We start from the raw sequence: 21,683 nt of genomic DNA, 5'->3' as shown, positions 1-21,683 counted from the left end.
TAAATAAGGAACCACCATGAATGTTTATTTTGTTTTTTCGTGGGTCATTCTGGTAATTTAATAGATAATCTGTAAATTCTATGCAGTCTTTAATTTACCATATGCAAATTAATTGCTTTAGTGAGAAAACTAGTATGATCACATAATTGCTGGGCAATCATCACTTGTAAGTTTTTTGGATGAACAAGTTACATTTTCGTGGTGAAGGATTTTAAAATAATAAGGAAATACTTGAATTCAAGTGAAAGCATAAATACCCAGGTTTCATTTCTGTCTTAATTTGATGATAATTAATTGTTATCTTCATTTAGGAAATATGTGAATGCTTTATCTGATTTTTTACGTTACACTGGAAAATAGAAGTCATGTTTGTCTTGGTTAAAAAAGAAATTATCACAATTTTTCAAGTTATGTTAAAGAAGTAACACTAATATATATATATACACACACACACACACAAGTATTATAACTACGAAAATTTTATTTTATAAAAAAATGTCTGGATTTAAAGCAAATTATTTATATTCTCAGTTTTATTAATTAATTTAATTTCAATTTGTACAGTTTTGAATCTTACATTTTATTTTATGTGTTGTTGATGAATGAAATGTGATTCTGATATCTTCTTTTGTTGTCAATCCTAGGATTGGTTTCCAGCTGATCTCCATACATCATGTTTTCCTACAAGTTCCTTCAACTCCATGTATACACACTCCACAATCCATATCACCTATAATCTGATAGATGTACCTCACTCAGTCATGGCATACCTTTAGAGTTTTTCCCTTCCACAGTACATTCTATGATTTTTTTAATAAACCCATCATGCCTTAAATGATTAGTCCATTTTCTCTTCTTTGCTTTAAAATATTTAAGAGACAAGGCTTCACCACATCGACACTCATTGGACGCTCCATCTACCCATCGGCTTTCATCAGTCTGTGGTAGCACTACATTTCAGAATCTTTAACTCTCCTTTCCCCTTCAACTCCATTGTGTTTACATCTCACTCCTACACAAAGGTCTCTAGCAGTCTTTTTCTAACATCTTTATTAAGTTTACTTAAAGTAAAAAGGTCCATCCTTCTATTAAATGCATTTTTGACCAGGCTTATGTGACTTACCGCTTCTTTAATCTACATTCTGCTACCCAAATATGTGAAGGAGTCCACATTTTCTAACCGTTCCCCATCCAGCATGCAATGCACTTTTTCTTGCTGTCGATTTACCACAAGAATCTTAGTCTTTGTTTTATTGATGTGCATATTATATCTGCAGAGTGGAATTTGATTACTTGGAACTGGCAACCACTTTTCACTAATATCCTTGAATAAAACTGACAAATCGTATTGTTAAGTAGGAACAATTGAAAAAATTAACTATTAGATGTGTTGATTGCAACTATCACTCATCATCAGCAGGTACCGAGAAATAAAATAAGTCTAAATAGAAAAACTAATAAAGATAAATACAAAAGATAAAAATATAATCAGATTAAAAATATAAAATCAATACTACAAAAAAAGCTCGTACCTTTATAGAATAGAAAAAATTAGCTGTGGACAGTGCAAGTTAAAAGAAGAAGATTAGCCTGCAAAACAGTTTGTGCTACTTAAAACCCTCCAGCTGGTGTCCAGCACCCCATGTGGTACAGGAATTGTGGCCTGACCTTTCTCTTTCACCTTTAACAATTAAGTTACATCACTTTTTAATTTTCAGATTTTTGTAAGAAGATATTCCACATGCTAATTTCATGTCAGAAATGATCATTTTATTGCAGGATTTCTCTTTTTTTTTAATTGTTGAAAATTAATTTTTTAAGTTATGAAATAACTTGCATTTTTTTGATGCTTTATTATAAGGTTCATTCAGTCTGTTCCTGCATACTTAAACGTTTTTTATTTCTAATGAAATGAGGAAAAGATGTAGATATATTGAAATGCTTTAATAAAAATAGTTTGTTGCTGTTAAAATCAATCTTTCTGTTGTAATTAATGTGAAATAGTTGTAGTGCTGCTAATTATTAACTTTACTGATACTGAATTAGAAAATTCTACTGATATAGTTTATTAATAAAATTGGTAGTTACACTTCTGATCCCTCAAAAACTACTGTATAGTTAACTGTAGCATTCCAACATTGACCTGAACATTAGAAATCTGTGGTACATTATATTAAAGCAAGATTAAAAAAAAAATGTTTTTTTGTCCAATACATAGCCACAGTTTTGTATAAAAAAAAAAAATCCTTACTAGTCTGAATTTTTTATAGCTTAAGTGTAAAATAAACCTCAACTGACAACTCACTGCAGAATATGAATACAGTAAAGTAGACTACAAGCAATTCATAAAATATAAAACCCACCTCGACTGACATATACATCCAGATAACCCTACTCACACAAATATGTATCTTTTACACATGTTAAATTGTTTTGTTACTCATGTTTGTTGATAACTGTAATGATGAATACTTCAATGATGTAAAATATGTGCATGTGTTAATGGCTACATGCAATAAAATCACTACTAGGAGCCATATAAAGATAGTTATCGTTATGTGGAATCTTTTCACACAGCATACAAAAGTCATGAATTCAACATAAAACAAATAAAATATATAATAGAAACAAAAAAAAAGAATTCACACCAAATAACAGTATTTGAAAACAATTAATCCGATTGTCTGTCAACTGCAACAACACTGAAGAAGGAACTGAGTTGTAGTTCAAAAAAGTCTTCTGGAAGCTTATGTCTATGTATTTTGAAACAATCTTTTTTAAATGAATTTTTTTTTGCAAAATTGTAGAATTGCTTATTTCATCCCTGAAACTAGACTGTTTTGCAGCAAATATTGTAATATTGTATTTTACCAGTTTAAGATTATTTTTTATAATAATTAAATATACAATAAATTTAATATTGAGTACAATGAAATTGTAAATTATGCCATTGCAGTTTATCAAAAGAACCTTAGTAATTCTTGAGGTAGGGTTAACTAAGTATTGTAAAAGTATGTTGGTGTTCTTTACTCCAGGTGTAAGTCATGTTTGATTTTCTATTCACTGTTTTTGGGTGTAAGCTTGAAATCATTAAAATAAATAGAGTAACTTATCTCGATGCGAAATGAATTCGATTGTTTTGTTCTACTCTAAATAGGAACTTAGAATAATCAACCTAATTAACTGTATAAGTAGTTTTTGAATAATCTTTTTGTTATTAACAGATCAATAATGAGTTAAAAACTTTCCATTTTTTAAATTTTTATTTGAAAAATAGTGTTTGTTCACAATTAACTCAAAATTTGTTACAATTTCTGTCATTAAATAATTTAACTTCTTGTCATTTTGTAAGTGAATCCAAATATTTTACATGGATTTATTTCAATTATGATATTTCTATAAAATTAAATTTTGTATTGTTTAATTTAAGTAATAATTAATACAGAGCTAATTTTGAGATGAAGTTAAATGGTAAATAAATTTATAATTCATTACATTATTCTACCGATTATAAAATGGACTTATAAATTTAAAATTACAACATTTATCATGAGAACACTTAAAAAGGACATAAGAATAGATCCCAACCCCTGTATCTACCAAAGCAGAACTAAACATTATGAATATATAAGTCAAATAAATTTTACATCATGCTTTAAATTACTTTCCATGTGATTTTAATGCTATAATCCACAAGTAAGTTGCAGTAACTAAAATTAAATTTTAATAGAATTCTTTTAAATGGGCTTTCTTCATTTTTATCTCTGCTTTCCTAACATCAGACCTCTGCAGTTAAGAAGATTATTTCTGCTTAATTTGTTTTTTTTTTTTTTTAATTATTAATTTTATGAACTATGAATGATTTTAATGAATAAAATCAACGTTTTTAAAACATTGATATTTTAAAACAGTTACACTTAAGTAGCTTTGTAATGTTTTCCTAATAATTCAATAGATAGTGCTGAAGTCTTCATTTTAAGCTACAGCCATCTCCCGCTCAGACTCAGCTGTGACATTACCCATAATGCAACTCAAAGCAACATGAGGCAGTAGGTAAGTGTTCATAATGTTTAGTTCTGTTTTGGTAGATACAGGGGGCGGAATCTGTCCTTATAATATCCTACTAAAGTGCTCTCATGATAAACGCGATATTTTTTTATATATAAGTTCATTTATTATAATTATTAAATTACGTTATAGATAAAAACAAGTGAATGGTAAGCTTGCCTATTAACCCTTTATCCAAGTTTTTATCTTCAATGTTTTTCAAAATATTTTTTAATTTTAATTATTTAGTTAAAATATCACAGCGTAAATGAGTTTAATTTAGTTATTTATACTTAAATAATCTATCTTGAAGTGAAATAAAGCTCTATTTTTATGTGTCAGCTGACAGCGTCTCTGACAACGTTGTTGCATAACCTTGCCGATTGTAACCTACCTCTGATCACACTGTATACATTGAAAACATATCTGGGTATAATTTACTGATACCGATGATTATTTACTCTCCTTATTGTCCTGGGGTAATTTTTTTACCTTTATTTTTCTTTTCTGATGCCAAGATGTAATTTTTTGTTTATTTTTAGGTTAGGATTTATCGTACATTCAGTAGATTATGTTAATATTACTTACGATTGTGGTTTACGACGTAATTAAAAAAAAAATTATTTTAAATAAAATTTTTGATTAAATTACACAGTGTTATTTAAGATTATGTTTTGTGTTTTCAGATGGAAAATTCAGCTTATGCCCCCAATCCTTTACCACCGCCGGCTTTAGTAGTGTTTTCTCAGGCTGGAGGGCTGCCTGAGGCACTTAGAATGCAGAGACCCTTCAACACACAGGTAATATATCACAGGGATTTTTTAAATGATTTTTTAGTCTATATGTATACATATTTTTTTAATAAATTATTTTTACAAACAAATAAATTTAGATTTGGAAAGTCCATAATTTAAAAAATATAATCCATTAGGTGACTTCTTTGTGGATTTATTTAAATTTGTTTAAGTTAGTATTTACTGTGACAATATCCATTAGTTTGTTACATTATTTCTTTCCACTAGTAAGTTACTTAAAATTAATGTTAGAATAAAATTACAATTTATTTTAGTTTTAATCATAATTTTTTATTTCAGAATTAGGTTCCAGGCTTATAAATTTATGATACTTTTATTTAGGGAAGTTTGATTTTATGTCTATTTCTGTTTCATTTTTATGAAAAATGCTCTAGTTCTGGTCTAATACATTTTTAGTTGAAGTATTTGATTGTTCTGTTAATCATCACATGTGCAACAGTATAAGTTGAAGAAATAACAAAAAAAAAGTTATTTATTTGAACATTTTTATTGCAAAAGTTTTTTGTAATTTGTGTGAATTTCAATAGTATTAATTAATCAATTATAGAACTAATGAGTGGTATTTTTTCCAGGCTCAAGAAGGAAAAGAATTACAAGTACCATTCAGTGCTACTGGTTTCGGGCTTCGTCTTATGGACAGTTATTCTGGGTTACCAGCTCATTTATTGCATCATTTACAACCGCAGTTTCATATACATCCTGCTTTAGATCCGCGATCAGTCCCTTTTAGTGCTACTTCTTATCAGTCATTGACTGCTACTACAGATTCTAATAAAACATTCCCTTCAGCATTTGCACCGCCTCCTACTAAGTGTTTAAAAATGGAAGCGAGTAATGAAAACCAATTAAATGTTAATAATAATAATCACCATCCTTCGGGAGTTTTCTATCAAACTCGTGCTGGATCAACTTCTCCCGGCAGCGGTTCTGTATCTCCACCGGCTAAAGAAGAAGAGCAACAGAGTTCTTCGATCGAAGATAGTGAAACTACATCAACACCGACAGCTGAAGGTACTGAGAGATTGACACCTGAAGAAGGACGAGGATTTAGACGTGAGTTAAATTTACTTATAATCTTGTATGTTCAACAATATTTTTATTTGTTTAGCCACGTAAATATGTATTATTGTAAATACTTAACTAAAATTATTTTTAAAACTGAATTAGGCTAAGGCTAACAAGATATATTTAATAACTACGTAATTTATAAATAATTAATTAAATTTTAATGCTTAATTAATTAAAAGAGAAATGTAAAGGTATTTAAAAAAAGTTCTGTTTTTTCTAGCTTTAATTTTGAAAGAGCATTAAGTTACACCTTGATACCTGTATACCATTAGCCAGGTGTAATGTATTGATGATTTTATTTGCTTATAGTTTTCAATTTTGAATTATTATTTTTGTAATTAATTGAGAATTTTTATAATATAATATACAAATAAAAAAATAATGATTTATTGATGTTTATCTTTTAGAAAATCATTTTTTTTTATATTTTTACATTTTTCTTTTGTTTTTTTATGTTTTAAAGTATAGAATTTATGTCTTAATTATTTGCACTATAATTGTGTAGTTTAATCACTAGTGTTGTAGTACACAACCAAAAACATTTTTTGGTTTTATTATTTAAAAAAAAATTATATTTGTATTATATTTTAGTTTTGCATGTTATTGTATATTATTATAGATTATTTGCTGCTTAAAGAAAACTATATCTAATTATTTCTGACCAGATTTAACCATTCTTTCTATTACGTAAATATTTGTCATTACTTTAGGGTGTGCAAGTAATCAGTTAAATATATATTTGTAAATCATCATTTGATAATGACTTTGTTGTAACAACATATTAATTTGTATTTTTTTTATTTGAGTTTCATGTACTGACTTTCAATAAATAGGGATTATTTAAAAAAAAAAAAAAAACTATAAAAACCAATATATGTATTAAATGATTTGGTTATTTTTTTCTGTATAAAACTTTTAAAATTACATAAAATGTGAAAAAACAATTTTTTAATTAATGTTTTCTGTATCTATTTCAGTTTTATTAATTGCCAATGACAGTGAGTTTCATTTTTTTAATTACTACATATTACTTTTTAAAAAAATATTAAAAAATTTATGAAATAAAATAAGATTTGTTTGCTTTTCAATTTTTGTTTTATGATTTGGATCTTTGCTGATACAATTAAATCTTATTTATAAAGGTCGGTTTAGCGGCATGGTAAATAAGAGAGGGTGTCCCTGTTCTATAACCTTTAAATCGCGAAATTTACCAGCAGTCCTAAATTTTCATATAATCGCCGATTTTTTCAGCCTAACAGTATTTCGTTTTGTACATTCGTCACGCATTGCTCCAACCATATTATTCTTTAGTCTTCCAATAAATTTTTCAATAAACGGAGGAAGCCATTTACTGCATTAAATTTTTTTTTAAGTGCATATTTCATAAATGTTACGCTGACTTTTAAACTTAACGTGTATTATAGAAATTATTATAGAACTTAACGTAATATTTATGAAATTTTAATTATATACTTTTTCTATAAAATAGCCGTAATACGAAATAATAATAATCTCAAAATATAGCACAAAACCGTACATTTCTCATTGTTTTTCGCGTGTAATAATTCGACTCGCCGACTTCATTTTTGTTTTAGGAAGAAGGAACTTTTTCACTAATACGCGTCATTTTTTAAGATATTTTAAAATACTTTAACCTTTAAAAATAGTTTAAAATAGTTTGAGTCTTTTTTTTCCAGTTTAATTTTAAAGTTAAACAAAATTTAAAAAGTGTAGTTATTTTAAAAAGTTTAAGGTTTAAAAGTTGTTTAAATGTTTATTAAAAAATCCGATTTTGTTAAAAAAACCGATGATTTTTCGTTTGTCGTGATTAAATACAGAATATCCATAAAAAACTTTTGATATTCCGAGTGTAAATTTTTATGTTTCACAAATGATGAAGAATAATTAAATATGGATTTTAGTTTTCGCATTAGAACTAACCACGGTTGTTTCTTTCTCGTTATACTGATAATTATTCCAGCTGATATAAAAAATTTGCGTTGCGAGAAAATTGTGGGATTAACTTATTTCATATTCGAATTCGTTGAGAAGAAATGAAGTTTACTATATTTACTATGGAATGGTTCTTTAATTTCGTCGGTCCGTTCATAGACTGAGATTACAAACGTAGACGTTAAAAAATTTGTAACACTTGTCTGTATTTAACGTATCGAACCAATTTTTTTAAAGATAGAATGTCTTCTTTAATGTTTTGATGCAAAAATTTCCGGGTTTTTGAGTTTAAAACAATAATAAATTATCGTATATAATTATAATAGTGGTGATGTTCCTTAATTCATTTTTAAAATTATTATCCTTTGAATTTCCATGAACAGCCGTCAATACTGGAAAGAATACTTCAGTTTCTCCCTCGAAAGTTTTTTAAATGAAGTAGTGACTAGTTTATTATTTGATAAAAAAAAATTACCGAATCATTTTTACTAGAGTGCTTCTAACTTTGTCAGTTGCCTTTTTATCAATGAAATTTCTCTAATCTGATGTTCATAAGCGGAAGAAGCCTGCATTCTACAGTTCTTTTATTATTTCAGTAATTTAATAACAATCTGTCGTTGGACTTTGCATTTGTAGCAAATAAAAACAAAATCTATTTGATAAGAACAAATATATATTTACGTGCTTAATTTTGTTCTCTAGAACGAGGTTATTGTCAGTGTAATTCGACTGTCGTACAGATTTTCTGGGTTCAATCTCGTACGAAAACCGATAACACGCCGTAATAAAAATCAAAGAATTTTTTAACGATGAAATTATAAGCTTTTAGCGACCTCATGTTTATTTAGAACATTAATCTCTGAATATAAAAAAGTTGTTAAAAATATTCATGTTGAAAGTTTGTTTTTCTATTTTGTACCCCTTATCGACGTTTAAAAATAATCATGGGGCTGAATACATTAAGTGCCGCTCTTGCTGTGGCTGTAAGCTTAAACAAATTTTCGGAAAATTAGATAGAACGGGAAGTTTTTAAATTTATCATACGCGTTTTTATTAATAAAAGCAAATACAATTAACATATAATTTTTTAAGTTATTGAATATTTTTAATATAAAATACGATTTGGGATACTGCAGTAATGATATTTCTTCATGTAACGCATCAGGTTCGGTTAAAAGATTGAGTATCTAATAATAATTCAAAGCTATTACTACATTAGCGCCTGGCGTTATGATTATATTTAACCGATCTTTTTTTATGGTATTCAATTTTCTGTACCTTCATTATTTCATTGTATTATCGATCCTGCGACTCAAGTCGATTAAAAAATGAGAATATAAATTTTAAAGAGAAAAACTGAACGACTTAAAACGTTGTTTCAATCCTTATCGCTGTGAAAATAAAATGATTAATAATACATTTAACATTTTATTAGAGTTTAGAAAATATTACTATTTATTGCCCCAGGATATAAAATTAAAATAAAATCTCTTAATGTATTCTTGTTTACGAAACTGTTTTTGATGTTATCGAACTTAAGTAATTTATGCTAATTTCTCTCACTGTTGGAGGCGGATTTGAAGTAATTCAGTTTTTTTATTCTATTACGCTTAAGTTAATCCATTTATACAGGCCGAACGAGCGATAGGAAATAAATTTAATTAATCTCACCGGTTATTATAATTCGGAAGTATTTCTGTATTTTGTTTTGGACAAGTGGGGTTTTTTGTACAAATTATTGAATGAAACAAACTGATAAACGTTTTATAAAAACTGTAATGAAATAAAGAACTGCTGTTGCAAGTCTGTTAAAAAAAAGTTAGTCTTATTATCGCTCTAGAACGAACAGAAATATTACTTATATAAACTGAAAATTATTTCTGTTATTAAGCTTATCTAAGCTCGAATCTATAATCGATTCCATTTATAATTTATATATATATATATCCGGAAATAAAAATGTAAACGGTTACGAAATACCGTACCCCGGAAAATTGGTGTACAAAAAATATATTACAATTCGTAACTTTTTTTTAACTGTAGATAATTTTTATTTATGTTGAATGCTATAGTCAATCGGAAAATCAAATTACGGTGTAATTTAATCGACACCGGTGATGTTTAAAGCGATTTTAATACTCATATTATCAAATTAAAGTGTTTTACGGTCATCTAACCGGTGATTAAATAAAATCATTTATAGAAAACTCAAAAACATCGTTTACAGTAAGTAAAAAATCTGAAATCGGATCCCCGTTTAGATCGTAAAACTATCATCATGACTATATATTCGGGCGAATTAGTGAAGTTAAGTATAAATATATAAAACAAACTTAAAAAAAGAAATATTGACGAATAAAAAATTAATAAATAAAGCACCAATATTTTTGGTTAAAAAAAAAAAAAATATTCCAACTTGTGTCTGTAAAAAGAAAAATTAATAAAAATAACATTCGATTAAAAAAATCATATACTTATAATGGTAATATTATTTCTCTGTAATTTTTTTTTTTTTTTTTAATTTTGTAAACAAGTAGAAATACTCGTTCCATGGTGTTTCAGAAGAATTTATTTATTTTATTAAAATCTCTTTTAATTTTTTTTATCAATTTTTAAAATTTGTTTTTTCTACATTTTATTTATTTTTTGTGTAAAAAAATACCTTCGAGAGTTTTCCATGTTAGTTCAATAACCGTTTAGCGCAACTCTTTCTTTGTATGCGATCGATCTAAGTCGGCCGTAATGTTTATCGTACGATGAAAAATACATTCGTTAATATCTATTCGAACTAAAAATGTTTAATTACAGTTTTTGATAGTTAAGCTTACTTGAAGGATTCTTATCGTTTGTTAAAAAAGTAAGTAATAATATAATTATTTATTTATTTATTTTTTAAATTCGAGATTTTGAAGTCCATTTCGATTAAAAACCGAAACAAATTGTTAACCGTTAATTTGGTACCGCTTAAAAAAATCTAAGGACGTATCGGATATAATTTTTAGTTTTAATTTTAATACGTTTTTAAAATCTGTTTTATTTTTTAAGTTTATTTTATTATATCCGCATTCTATATTTTATAAAAATACGGTTAGCCTACAAAAAAATTGCTTATATGTAAAAAAGCACGGAAAAGGCGAGAAACCTGTGCGACTTCATAAAATTACGAAAAGTAATTCGGAGCGACGACATTTAATATGTAGGATGATTAGGGGTGTTTGAAGTACGAAATTATTTACCGTTTATATTTTACCTCGACTTCTATGAACGATTATCTTTTTTGGCTTGAAAAACGCTTAAAAGTATCATATAATATCAGGTTATGTACGACTTCTGCACAATATTCCAGTATAATCAAAATAAGTGGATCGATCTTGAACAATTCTTGAACTTATTACTTATTAATTTGGTCTGTTAAAAATTGTTAACACTTTCTTTAACGTAAAATCGATTTGAAATCGGATCGTGCGATAGATATAATTTAAGATTATTAACTTTTTTTGTTTAACACGGCTATTTTTCTCAGTTACTCTGGTGAGTCCTACGAAGATTTAAAGAAGATTTTAAGGATTACAATTAGGCGTAAAGAAATTATTTTTTTAAAACCTCTAAAAAGGTTTATCTCTTAGCCCAAAAAATGTTATAAGAACCTTTTTTGAAGCTTTTAAAATTCTATTCTTTTTTCGATTAATTTTAAAACTAGGAAAAACGCGTGAAATTACAATTTTGAAAGATTTTTTTCTTGTCGTTTGTTTTTTCGTTATTGTATCTACAAAACTGACATAGTTATGGAAGAAATATGCAATTCTCCAACATTCTAAAATAACATTCTTTTTGGAAATAATTTGGTTGCGGTAAAGTTAACTAAAAGAAATTTACATAAGTTTTTTAATTTTAAATTTCATAATAAAATTTAAAAACCTAATTTTTTATGAAATTTAATTTTGTTTTTTTTTGTTCAAATTGATTAACACCTTTTAAAAATATAATTAAAAATCGCCGTAGAATAAGTGATAATTTTTTTATTTATATAATATAAAGCCATTAGTTTAATTTAACCTGTTAAAAAATCACCAATATGAAAATACCAAATTTCACATCTGACTGTTAATCCGAAATCGCTTCTTCGAAATTCAAATATATATCCACATTTCCGTTAGCTCATTGGGATATATATATATATAATACTACTACTGTATTATAATATGTAATACTTATTAATATATTAAAATATTTATATATATTTTAATATATATATATATATATATATATATATATATATATATATATATATATATATGTATTTATATAATTTTAATACTATTCGGTATTTTTTAAACGTTTAATAAGTGAATTTTTGAGATCGGCTATGACGCGGCAATCTAATGTGCAATAACATATTTTGTAGTAAAATATTATATTTTTGTATTATTATATTATATTATATTTTTGTAGTAAAATAACATATTTTGTTGTATGCAATAAAATATTTTGTTGCAAAGTACTTTATGGTATTTTACAAAAGTTAACTATCGTTGAAATAATAAAATAAGACTTACCCTAATGAGACATTTTCTGATCGTTCCAAAAGTCTCATTTTATAAAAATAAAACGATTAGATAATATTTTTATAAGCGTTAAAATTTCCCGTATTTTTTGGAATCCTACAGTCAATTTTAATCGCATTTTAAAACGCTGTTCATGTAAATTGGTTATACAAAGGTAAAATAAAAGCCAAATTAAAGGAAATTTTATGAAGTTTAATCTTGTACTTTGTTACTTATCTAAAATCGATATCTTCAGAGATAAAGATAATGTACAAAAAGTAATATACTTATGCTTTACTGAAAGTTTTACTTGTCATGTTCTCAAGTAATTTTTAATAATTAATATAATATAAAATTCTTTAATTGGCTAAATTACAAGTATCAAAAAGACTTGTAATTTACGTTTTAAAATACATAAAATTATCGCATTTTCTTATATTGTAGAGATTTTGAATTATGAGTTTAAATACATTAAAAAATGTTGAGTTTTTCAACAAAAAAAAAATACATTTTCTCTAATGAAAATTAAAATGAAAAAAATTACTTTTCTACTTAAAAAGTGTAATTTTTTTTATTTTTTGAATTTACTCAACAGAATGATTCGCAAATAAATATTTTAGACATTAAATTTTATTATACATTTTTATTTTATTTTTTCTCCATTCGGTCAGTTGTATAGGTACAGTAAAGAGAAAAAAGAAAAACTAAACTCTAGAAAAATAATCTCTATAAAAGTTTTGTCAATCGTTTTTTATTAGATTCTTAATTATAAAAATTTATCCCAAAAAACGCATTCTTTCACTGAAGCGAGAGGGGGGAGTACAAAATCGTAAATTTAATTTTTTTATTGAACAGAGTACACTTAAAAAAATAGTCTTAAAAATTTATAATTTTTGGAAAAATGTTTCCTTCAATCAACTACTATTTCGTAAGAATCTAAAATCTTAAATTTCCGTACAAAAAGGTTATGATGCTAATTTATTTATTTATGTGTTACGGTTAATTTCTATTTTGCGCTATTTAAGTTCATAGTCTCGTCGTTTTGTAACGAAATTTACAGTTCGCATTTGTCACTGATGTATTTCTAATTTTGATTTTCGCTAATATAGTAGTAAATTATTTATGTATTTCAGTGTTTAATAATTAATTAAATTTGCTTAGTGTTAGTGATTATGATAAATATAGTGGATTCTTTGCCCGAAATAGAGTCTATTCACGATAACGGTTTGTGAGGGTGTTTTGGGTTAACTATTAAATTATCTTTTTAGTGCTTATTTTTGAATATATACTCGTTAATTCCTATATACAAAACGTTCATAGTTAAAATAATATATTTATTAAAACGATTTATTAATTCTTTTAATGGTCGTTTAGTTTTTCTAAAGACAAATTTATTTTTTCTATAAAAATATTATTTAGACGCTTTCAAAAAGATGTTTATAATTTTTTTTTTAAGCAAAAGTGGAATAAGTAATAAATGTATTGTGTCAGATTTTTTAATTTTAATAGAATTGCATTTCTAATTTTCTAAATAAATATTTCCTGAAATTTTCTATTCTTAAAAAAATTACTGCAGTAAGACCCCGAAAAATTTCTAAGTTGGTGGATCTGATATATGACCATAAAGAAAATATGTACCAAAAAAAATTATAAAATTTTTGATTTTTTTGTTGTTGTTTTCTATATATATATATATATATATATATATATATATATATATATAAACCACTTAAATACTTAAGGCTTCATTAACGTTTTTTAAAAGGGTTACAGTTCTTTACGTTTTTATCAGTTATATTTTATCATTTTTAATTTTTTTCAGTTACGATGTAGAAAAAAATAAATTTTGTTTTCATTAAATATGTTTGTTTATTATTTCTGACAAATATGATTAATGTAAAATGAGTCATAATAAATTACAAACTTTAACATGTATTCAGGAATATTCTATTTTAGCCAAAAACATACATAAATTTATTTATATAAAAAAAAAACCTAATGTAAATTAATAGCATATTAGCGTTACAAAGCATTATACTAAGCTTACGAAAAAGGGCCTTCTAAATATTTTAATTTTTTTATTAAATTGCCTAACCGATTCAAAAAATCTTGGAACAATTTAATTAAAATTACAATAAAATATTTTTTTACCCAGAAATAATTTGTTTTTTTTTTTTACTTTTGTTTTTTTATTAATGAATTATGTGTTAAAGAGGGTTAAAATAACATAATTTGTAACATTTTTCTACTATGTTTTGTTTTGTTTTTAATAATAAAAGTTTTTTAAAATTTTGATAATAACATTTTCGAATTTATTTGTAATTAACAAAGTTATTGTTTTTCAAACCTAAAAAACAAAAGGTGTTTTTCGTTACCGAATTTTTCTGTTTTACGTTTAATATCATGAAAACTACGGGAGATACAGTTTTGGGACCTGATTTATTCGATTTTTCAAGTTAAGAAACATAAGAAACCATCAAGCTTACGCCTTAAAAGATTCAGTATGATATAATTTCACCTGGGAAACTGAAATCTGGGCGAAATTTTTTTTCGCTATAATTTTTTTATATAGCCGTAACTTGATAAAAAACTTTTTCGGACTTATGTTTGTATGAATTTTTTTCTTATTTCATGCTCTAGAATCAGTTCCCAAATTATTTCTCTTTCCTTCTGAATCTACCTGTATTCTACAAAAAATTACTTTCCAAAAAGGTAAATTAGCCCGTTGTGGTTTTTTTTTAAATATATTGCGCATTGTAAATTATATTACATATTTTTTTAGGGAACGACTATTTTATATCGGTATGTCTTTTTTTTTATCTTTAATCACGGTTCACCAGTTGGAATTCGATGTGTATAAAAAAGATGTTATTAATCATAAAATAAATACTTATTTGTAGAAATGGCAGTCGGCACCGCGGAGCCGTTTTTCGTTGAAAAATACATTTTCGAAACTGCCCTTAGGTGTTTAATTTGTATGAAAAATTGAGTATATATCACGATTAATAATTTATGATAAATTTGATATCAGCTATTGAACTGGTTTACCTAACTGCTCTCCAAATTAGAAGGAGAAGGGTTTATTTGTTTTACTTTTTTGAAGCCGTTATTGGTTGAACCAAAGTGTTAATTGTAAAAAATACTGAATTTTTTTTTTAACAATATGTTGCAGAATATGAAAAATAAAATTTGTGTGCATAGAGTAAAAATTTTGTCCAGTAGCTGTTTTATACAATTATTTAAACAATTTCTTTTAAGTCGCATTAGTACATCCATCGTTTATTTTTTATATTATGTATTAGTTCTATTCTTTAACGTAAGACGACTACAATTTTTAGTTAAACAAAAGCTATATTTGTTTCTATTTTCTAATTAATATAAATTATAATTGATTTATTTATTTTTTTTAGTTAAACTGCTGACATGTGATGCCAGTTATACTGTTCTTTTACGTGCTTGTCAAAGTTGATTCTAAAAATAATGTCCATTATCCTCCATTTTATATATATGTATATGTATGATTTACAATTTTTAATAAAAATGTAAAAAAAATGAATACCTAATCACTTTTTTTATGTATTATATCGTGCTTATAGGATTTTAAAAATTGTAAAATTTCTAATAATATTCATTAATCAGTGTGATTAATTCTTCTTAGTTAAGTATTTTCATAAAATTTATAGTACCAGGTCTGTTATTATACTTAGTAGGATATCTTCCAAATACAACATTTTATTGTTTTCTTGTTGAGGGAATATAAATACGAGTATTATCATTTTTTTTTTGTTGTATAGAAACTCAAATTTCTTAGAATTCGAAATATACGAATTACGCAGGTGTATTATAAATTAGCTCTTGTAATAACATATATAAACGAACTGTATTGTATAATAAATCCACGAATGTTGTACGATATAAAAAATTAGTTATATTTATGTATGCATTTTTTTAATTATTAAAAAATTAACCGGATAATTTTCTTAATGTTTATGTTCAAGCCCCTATTGTTTCCAGCTGTTTCTAACAATTATTCGTTAGTGTTGTATGATTTTTTACGTATTTGTATTTTTAGAGTCACAAAAAATATATGTATTTATATAGACATAATATCTGTTGTTTTTCATTTTTATTTTTATTTCATGGCATCGTAGCTGTAGAGAGCTACGATGCTGCAAGAAGGAATATATGGTAATTTGTCAAAAAATGGGGTATGAGTTTTTTTTTCATTTCTCGACGTTTCATGAACCAGGGACCCCAAAAAAGAAAAAAAAAGTGGGTGGGGGTAATGATCGTTCGTACTTACGTATGTAGTGTGTTGGCGTGTTGAAGCTTAATAAATTTCATTGGGCAAACCGATTTCGATGAATTTTTGTACAGACTCGTGTGTATGGGGAAATTTATCGGTAATATTTTGGGGTCAATTTTCTCAGAATTTTGTAAACATAACCCTACTCTATTTTAAGTTCAGTAGATGCGTGCGTGCTTATCTTACCATTTTTTTTAAAAGTTTGCCCCAAAATTCCCCCTTCCCCAACTTCTTCCTAGGTATAGTAGTAGTGCAAGTGATCCAAAAAAAATACTTGACAATATTACGCGCGGGGGAAGCGATGAAAATGTAAAAATATTGATTTTTTTTTTAATTTGGTTATAATTTAAATAAATAAACGATGTTAGGAAAGTATAACAATTTTGTTCTCAGATTTTTTTACTTTATTTTTATAAAACAAAATGGCTTTCTGTTAACGAATCATATTTCGGCGGTAGACAGGTATAACGTAAAAATCTATTCGTCCGGTATATTTTGATTTAATTCGTAAGTATTTTTAATTTTTGTGTAGTTTTTTCTAAACCTAATTCTTAAAAAAAATTATGAGTGTTTTAACAAACAAAAATGTTTGATTTGGATATAATAATTATGGTACTTTTTTCAGGTTTTTTCGTTTGCGTGTGAAATTAATTTTGTTATTAATCTTTCTACGTAGTACAACGGTGTAATTTTTCCGTTTTTTCGTACGATTTTTTTCACTAAAAATTATTGTTATTATGATAATATGTGATTAATGAAATTTAATTTTCGATTAAAATTAACATAAATAAAAATATTTTAGATTTCCAAGAAATTATATTAATATTTTAATATCTTCTTTATGTACGAATCACAATGTAGGTATGCTTTGTATTTATGTGCCGATGTTCGTTTAAAACAAGGCAGTCGATCCGATTGATTTTTTACGCTGTATTTATTGAAACGTGAGAAAGATTTTAGGATTAATTTATTTTTCAGATAACTTCATTATCGGGCGAGTAGTAAGGATTAAACCGAGAGCATATCTATTTTAAATTTCTTCTTTTTTAAAATGTTCGTCGAAATCACATTCTGTTACGAGCTAGCATGATTCCCTCGAATGAAATTTAGTAAATAAAATGACTCTTTCGTTTCGATATTGTATTTTTCAGTAGAACATACGTATTAAACAACGTTGACGTGAACTATAATAAATGATTTATTAATAAATTTTACCGCATCGCAACTTTCTTGGCAGAATACTGACGTAATATTTTCTCACCGCCGCTACCTGTATATCATGTATAGAATTAATGTTAACTTGTAAAAATCGACTATCAGACTATTAGCATAGTCTGATATTCGATTGATATTAGTCTATACATTTTATTCTTATGTTAGAGTGCTTTTCGTAAAAAACTGAAGCAAAAGCTTATATTATTTAAATTCGTTCCACATTATATTAGCTCATCTCTTTTTGTGTCGGGGTATGAATTACGGATAAACGGTAAAATCTAGCTTTTTCAAAATAACTTGTTAAGTAAACCTATTTTAACCGAACGTAACAATTTTACGCTACTGAAATTTTATTATGGTTTGCTGTTTATTAATTTGCAATATTTGATGAAAAATAAATTAATCTGTTCATTCACTCGGGATGTACGTAAACCCAAAAATATTGCTCCTTTTTTTGGAGAAGTTTTTTTTTATTTACACACCCTCAGATGTATTTTAATAAAATGTTTCAACCGAAAAATCATATTTGAAATAATTTTCTTTAGATATCTTTTTTCATGTCAAACTGAGAACGGATGTTCGTTCCACTCTTTTTAAACATATGTCTCTAAAGGGTAATTAAACGGTACGTGTGAAAAACACGGTACAGTTGGTATTCCGCATTGCCCCGTTTATTATTTTTTAATAAACCGATTTAGTATTATTAATTTAAATACCGAAGCAAATAATTTAACATTTTTTTGACTGAAGATGATAGTCATTCTCGCTTTAGCGGATGATCAACATACAATTATAAAAAAAGGAGCGATGGTTTTCCTGCTTAATAGAAAACAATTGAGTTGATTTACCGATTTTTATTTTCAAACGATTCTATAAAATATTAAAATTGATACTAGGTATATAAATAAATCGGATAACAAGATTATACTCAAAAACCGTCTACAATAATTATACTTTCCCGGGGAATACAGCTAGAACAAGTATATTAAAGCGGAAAGTATGGTGATCATGTCAAAAATGGTGTATCGAATTTTTTGGCAAACCTTAACTTATTAGGGTCCAAATTGTTCGTCTAGACAAAAAACAACATATATATTTATGTACGGATTTGTCGCACTGCATTTGGCCTTATATCTCTGGATTGTTCGAATCGATTTTTTTCAAATTTGGCTCAAATATTTCCATATATGGTGCATTGATCGTATTAATTTAAGAGGATGGGAGATCGCGAAAAAACCAATTTCTATTTTCTTCAGTAGCATTTTTGTGAAAACTTTATTAACTTTATTGAAGCAAATTTGTTACCTACAGTGCATATATAAATAATCCAGGATTTTTTTCAAAAAAATAACTCCTACCTCTTAAAATTGAAATCATATTTTTTTGTTCGATCTCTCTTCGGTTTAAATATTTTTCAAAAATCTTTTTAAAGTTTATACTTCGTATATAGAGCTATCGAGAAATGTCTACAATTTTTGTTTAATTATGTACTTCCGGACCTAAAGTGCAGAAAGGTTTTTTGAAATTTTTCTTTTTCTTATTTTAGCTTTTATCGAAGAGGGTGTTAAATTTAGAGAAAATTTTACTTAGGAAATTTATTAAGCTTAACCTTTATATTAACATTTTTAGAAAATGCTTTCTTAAAATTGGTGGGTATTTTGGCTTTATCTCTTTTAATTTCTATTATAAAAAAATTGTTTCCCTTCATTTTTAAAGGGCTAAAATTGCTTTGGCGGCTACATTATATTCCGGAATTGAGATGAGAAGCAGTTTTTTTTTCATTACTTTCATAAAAGTTTTAGTTTATTTTTTCAATAATTTAAACAGTTATCTTTTTATAAATTATTATTTTTTTTAAGGATCGCTTCTTATAAATAAATTTTTCCTAAATTTTCTCTACAGAACAAGGAAGCCCATAAAAAAAAAAAATTATTCGAAATTTGGGAATTTGATGCTTAAATCTTATTTTGGTAGTCGTGATGATTGTTTATTGGCCATAAATAATCATCAGTAACACTGGGTGAAAAATATAAAAACGAGAAGTAGATAAATAAATAAATGAAAAAGAAGACATAATAATAATTATTACCTGCTTAAATTGATTCACTTATCATATTCATTTACTTTTTATATTTATATTTTTTCTGTTGTGTCTACTGATGATGATTGTTTAAAAATTGGAATGACCAATCTTCAGTAAAAAAAAAATATATTGTGGACAGTTTTTATGCATAACTTTGTTTTTCATTTCACTTCAGTAGTCTTTCACCGTAGCTCTTTATTTGTATCTATATGTAAAAAGTTGACAAAAAAGTTGTTATACTTTCCGGTTATTGGTTATTTATTCTTATAGAGTGGGAAAATAATAATACATGAAAATAGTTTAAGAAATTGACAAAATCGATATTTGCTTGTTTCTCTGCTCTCCACCCCAATATTTACTCAAGTATTTTTTTTTTTTGGTCATTTGAACAAACCAAAAAAATATGCTATTGCTTAGCTTAGGAAGACATTAAAAAAATCGGTTAAAAAATATGCAAGCAATAAAAAGGTAGCTTTTTCGATTTTTGGGGAAGGGGGAGTCTTGGAGCAAATTGTTTTTTAAAATGGTAAGTTAAGCGTGCATGAATGTAATGAGCTTAATATAAAGTGGTGCTATGTTTGCAGAATTTTGAGAAAATTGCCCCCAAAGAAACTATTTACCCCATCCCCTGGAGATATTGATCCCAAAATTTTACCGACAAATTGCTCTATATACACGATTCTCTGTGCCAAATCTCATCAAAATCAGTTCATCCAGTCAAAAGTTATTAAGATTCAAGCACGACAACGTACGCACATATGTACGTACGTACGAATATTAGCCACCGCTTTCTTTTTTTCTTGAGGTCCCTGTGTCTTAAAAACGTCGAGAAATGAAAAAATCGATACCCTATTTTTTGTCAGATTACTATATTTTCCTTCTTGTAGAAAAAAATCGTGGCAGTTTTTGGGGGCGCAATATTTTTACGCCAATTACTGTAACAGAATAAACCTATTATTGATACACATGTTCATAATTTTTTGTTTTTTGATAATATTATTTATATTTGATAACATTTTGCGGATCGAGTAATTTAAAACTTTGGTGAAGTACAACGATGGATATCTGAGGGTGATATAAAATGCAAGCGATGCGGATAACAAAACATTAAATTTTCCATTTCCAGTTATTAAAAGATAAATTGATTTCGGTTATTGTAGAGAATATAGAACTACTCTGATGTATGCAAGCGTATTTGCCGGTTTGCATACTTCAGAAAAACGATCACGTTACACGTAAAAGAAAAACTCTTTGTTTACAATTACATTAAAAATTATCGTTACAAATCTATTTAATCGCACCAGAGGGAATATCATATATTATTTGTTGTATTTCTAATTAATAGATTTTAATAAGTTTTTGTCGGTTATAGATTTTTTAATTCTGAAAAAATGGTCAGTGCCGATCGGCTAGCAGACGATATCGCAGATTATTAAACCACGTGTTACCGACTGTTGGAGTAGTTTTAAAATATTCTCGGCTATAATACTGAAAAATCGAAACGAATTCTAGTTACAGATTAAAATTTAGCTTATTTTTTTCCCGGCGTATAAGAGGATAATAAAAAATACCGTAAACCCGACTTTTTCTGCAAAAAATTAGCAGGATTAGCCAAATAAAATCGCCATGAGTTACACGTCCGGTAACGTCAA

The 21,683-nt window shown here is 26.5% G+C and overlaps 1 protein-coding gene across 2 annotated transcripts in view; it reads left to right on the top strand.

Annotated features, from left to right (window-relative positions):
* ari-2 (E3 ubiquitin-protein ligase ari-2) overlaps positions 1 to 21,683 on the top strand; it is a 316,218-nt gene that overhangs the window by 62,232 nt on the left and 232,303 nt on the right. Inside the window, exons 10-12 of one of the 2 annotated variants that reach the window (XM_075363685.1) lie at positions 4,734 to 4,847; positions 5,435 to 5,915; positions 6,908 to 6,928. In XM_075363685.1, coding sequence (XP_075219800.1) covers positions 4,734 to 4,847; positions 5,435 to 5,915; positions 6,908 to 6,928 — 616 coding nt within the window. The remainder of the gene's footprint in view (positions 1 to 4,733; positions 4,848 to 5,434; positions 5,916 to 6,907; positions 6,929 to 21,683) is intronic. The other variant, XM_075363686.1, reaches the window with a different exon arrangement.

Source organism: Lycorma delicatula, chromosome 4 (assembly GCF_047948215.1).
Source record: "Lycorma delicatula isolate Av1 chromosome 4, ASM4794821v1, whole genome shotgun sequence".
NCBI lineage: Eukaryota > Metazoa > Arthropoda > Insecta > Hemiptera > Fulgoridae > Lycorma > Lycorma delicatula.
This window is presented reverse-complemented; position numbering and strand designations above follow the sequence as displayed.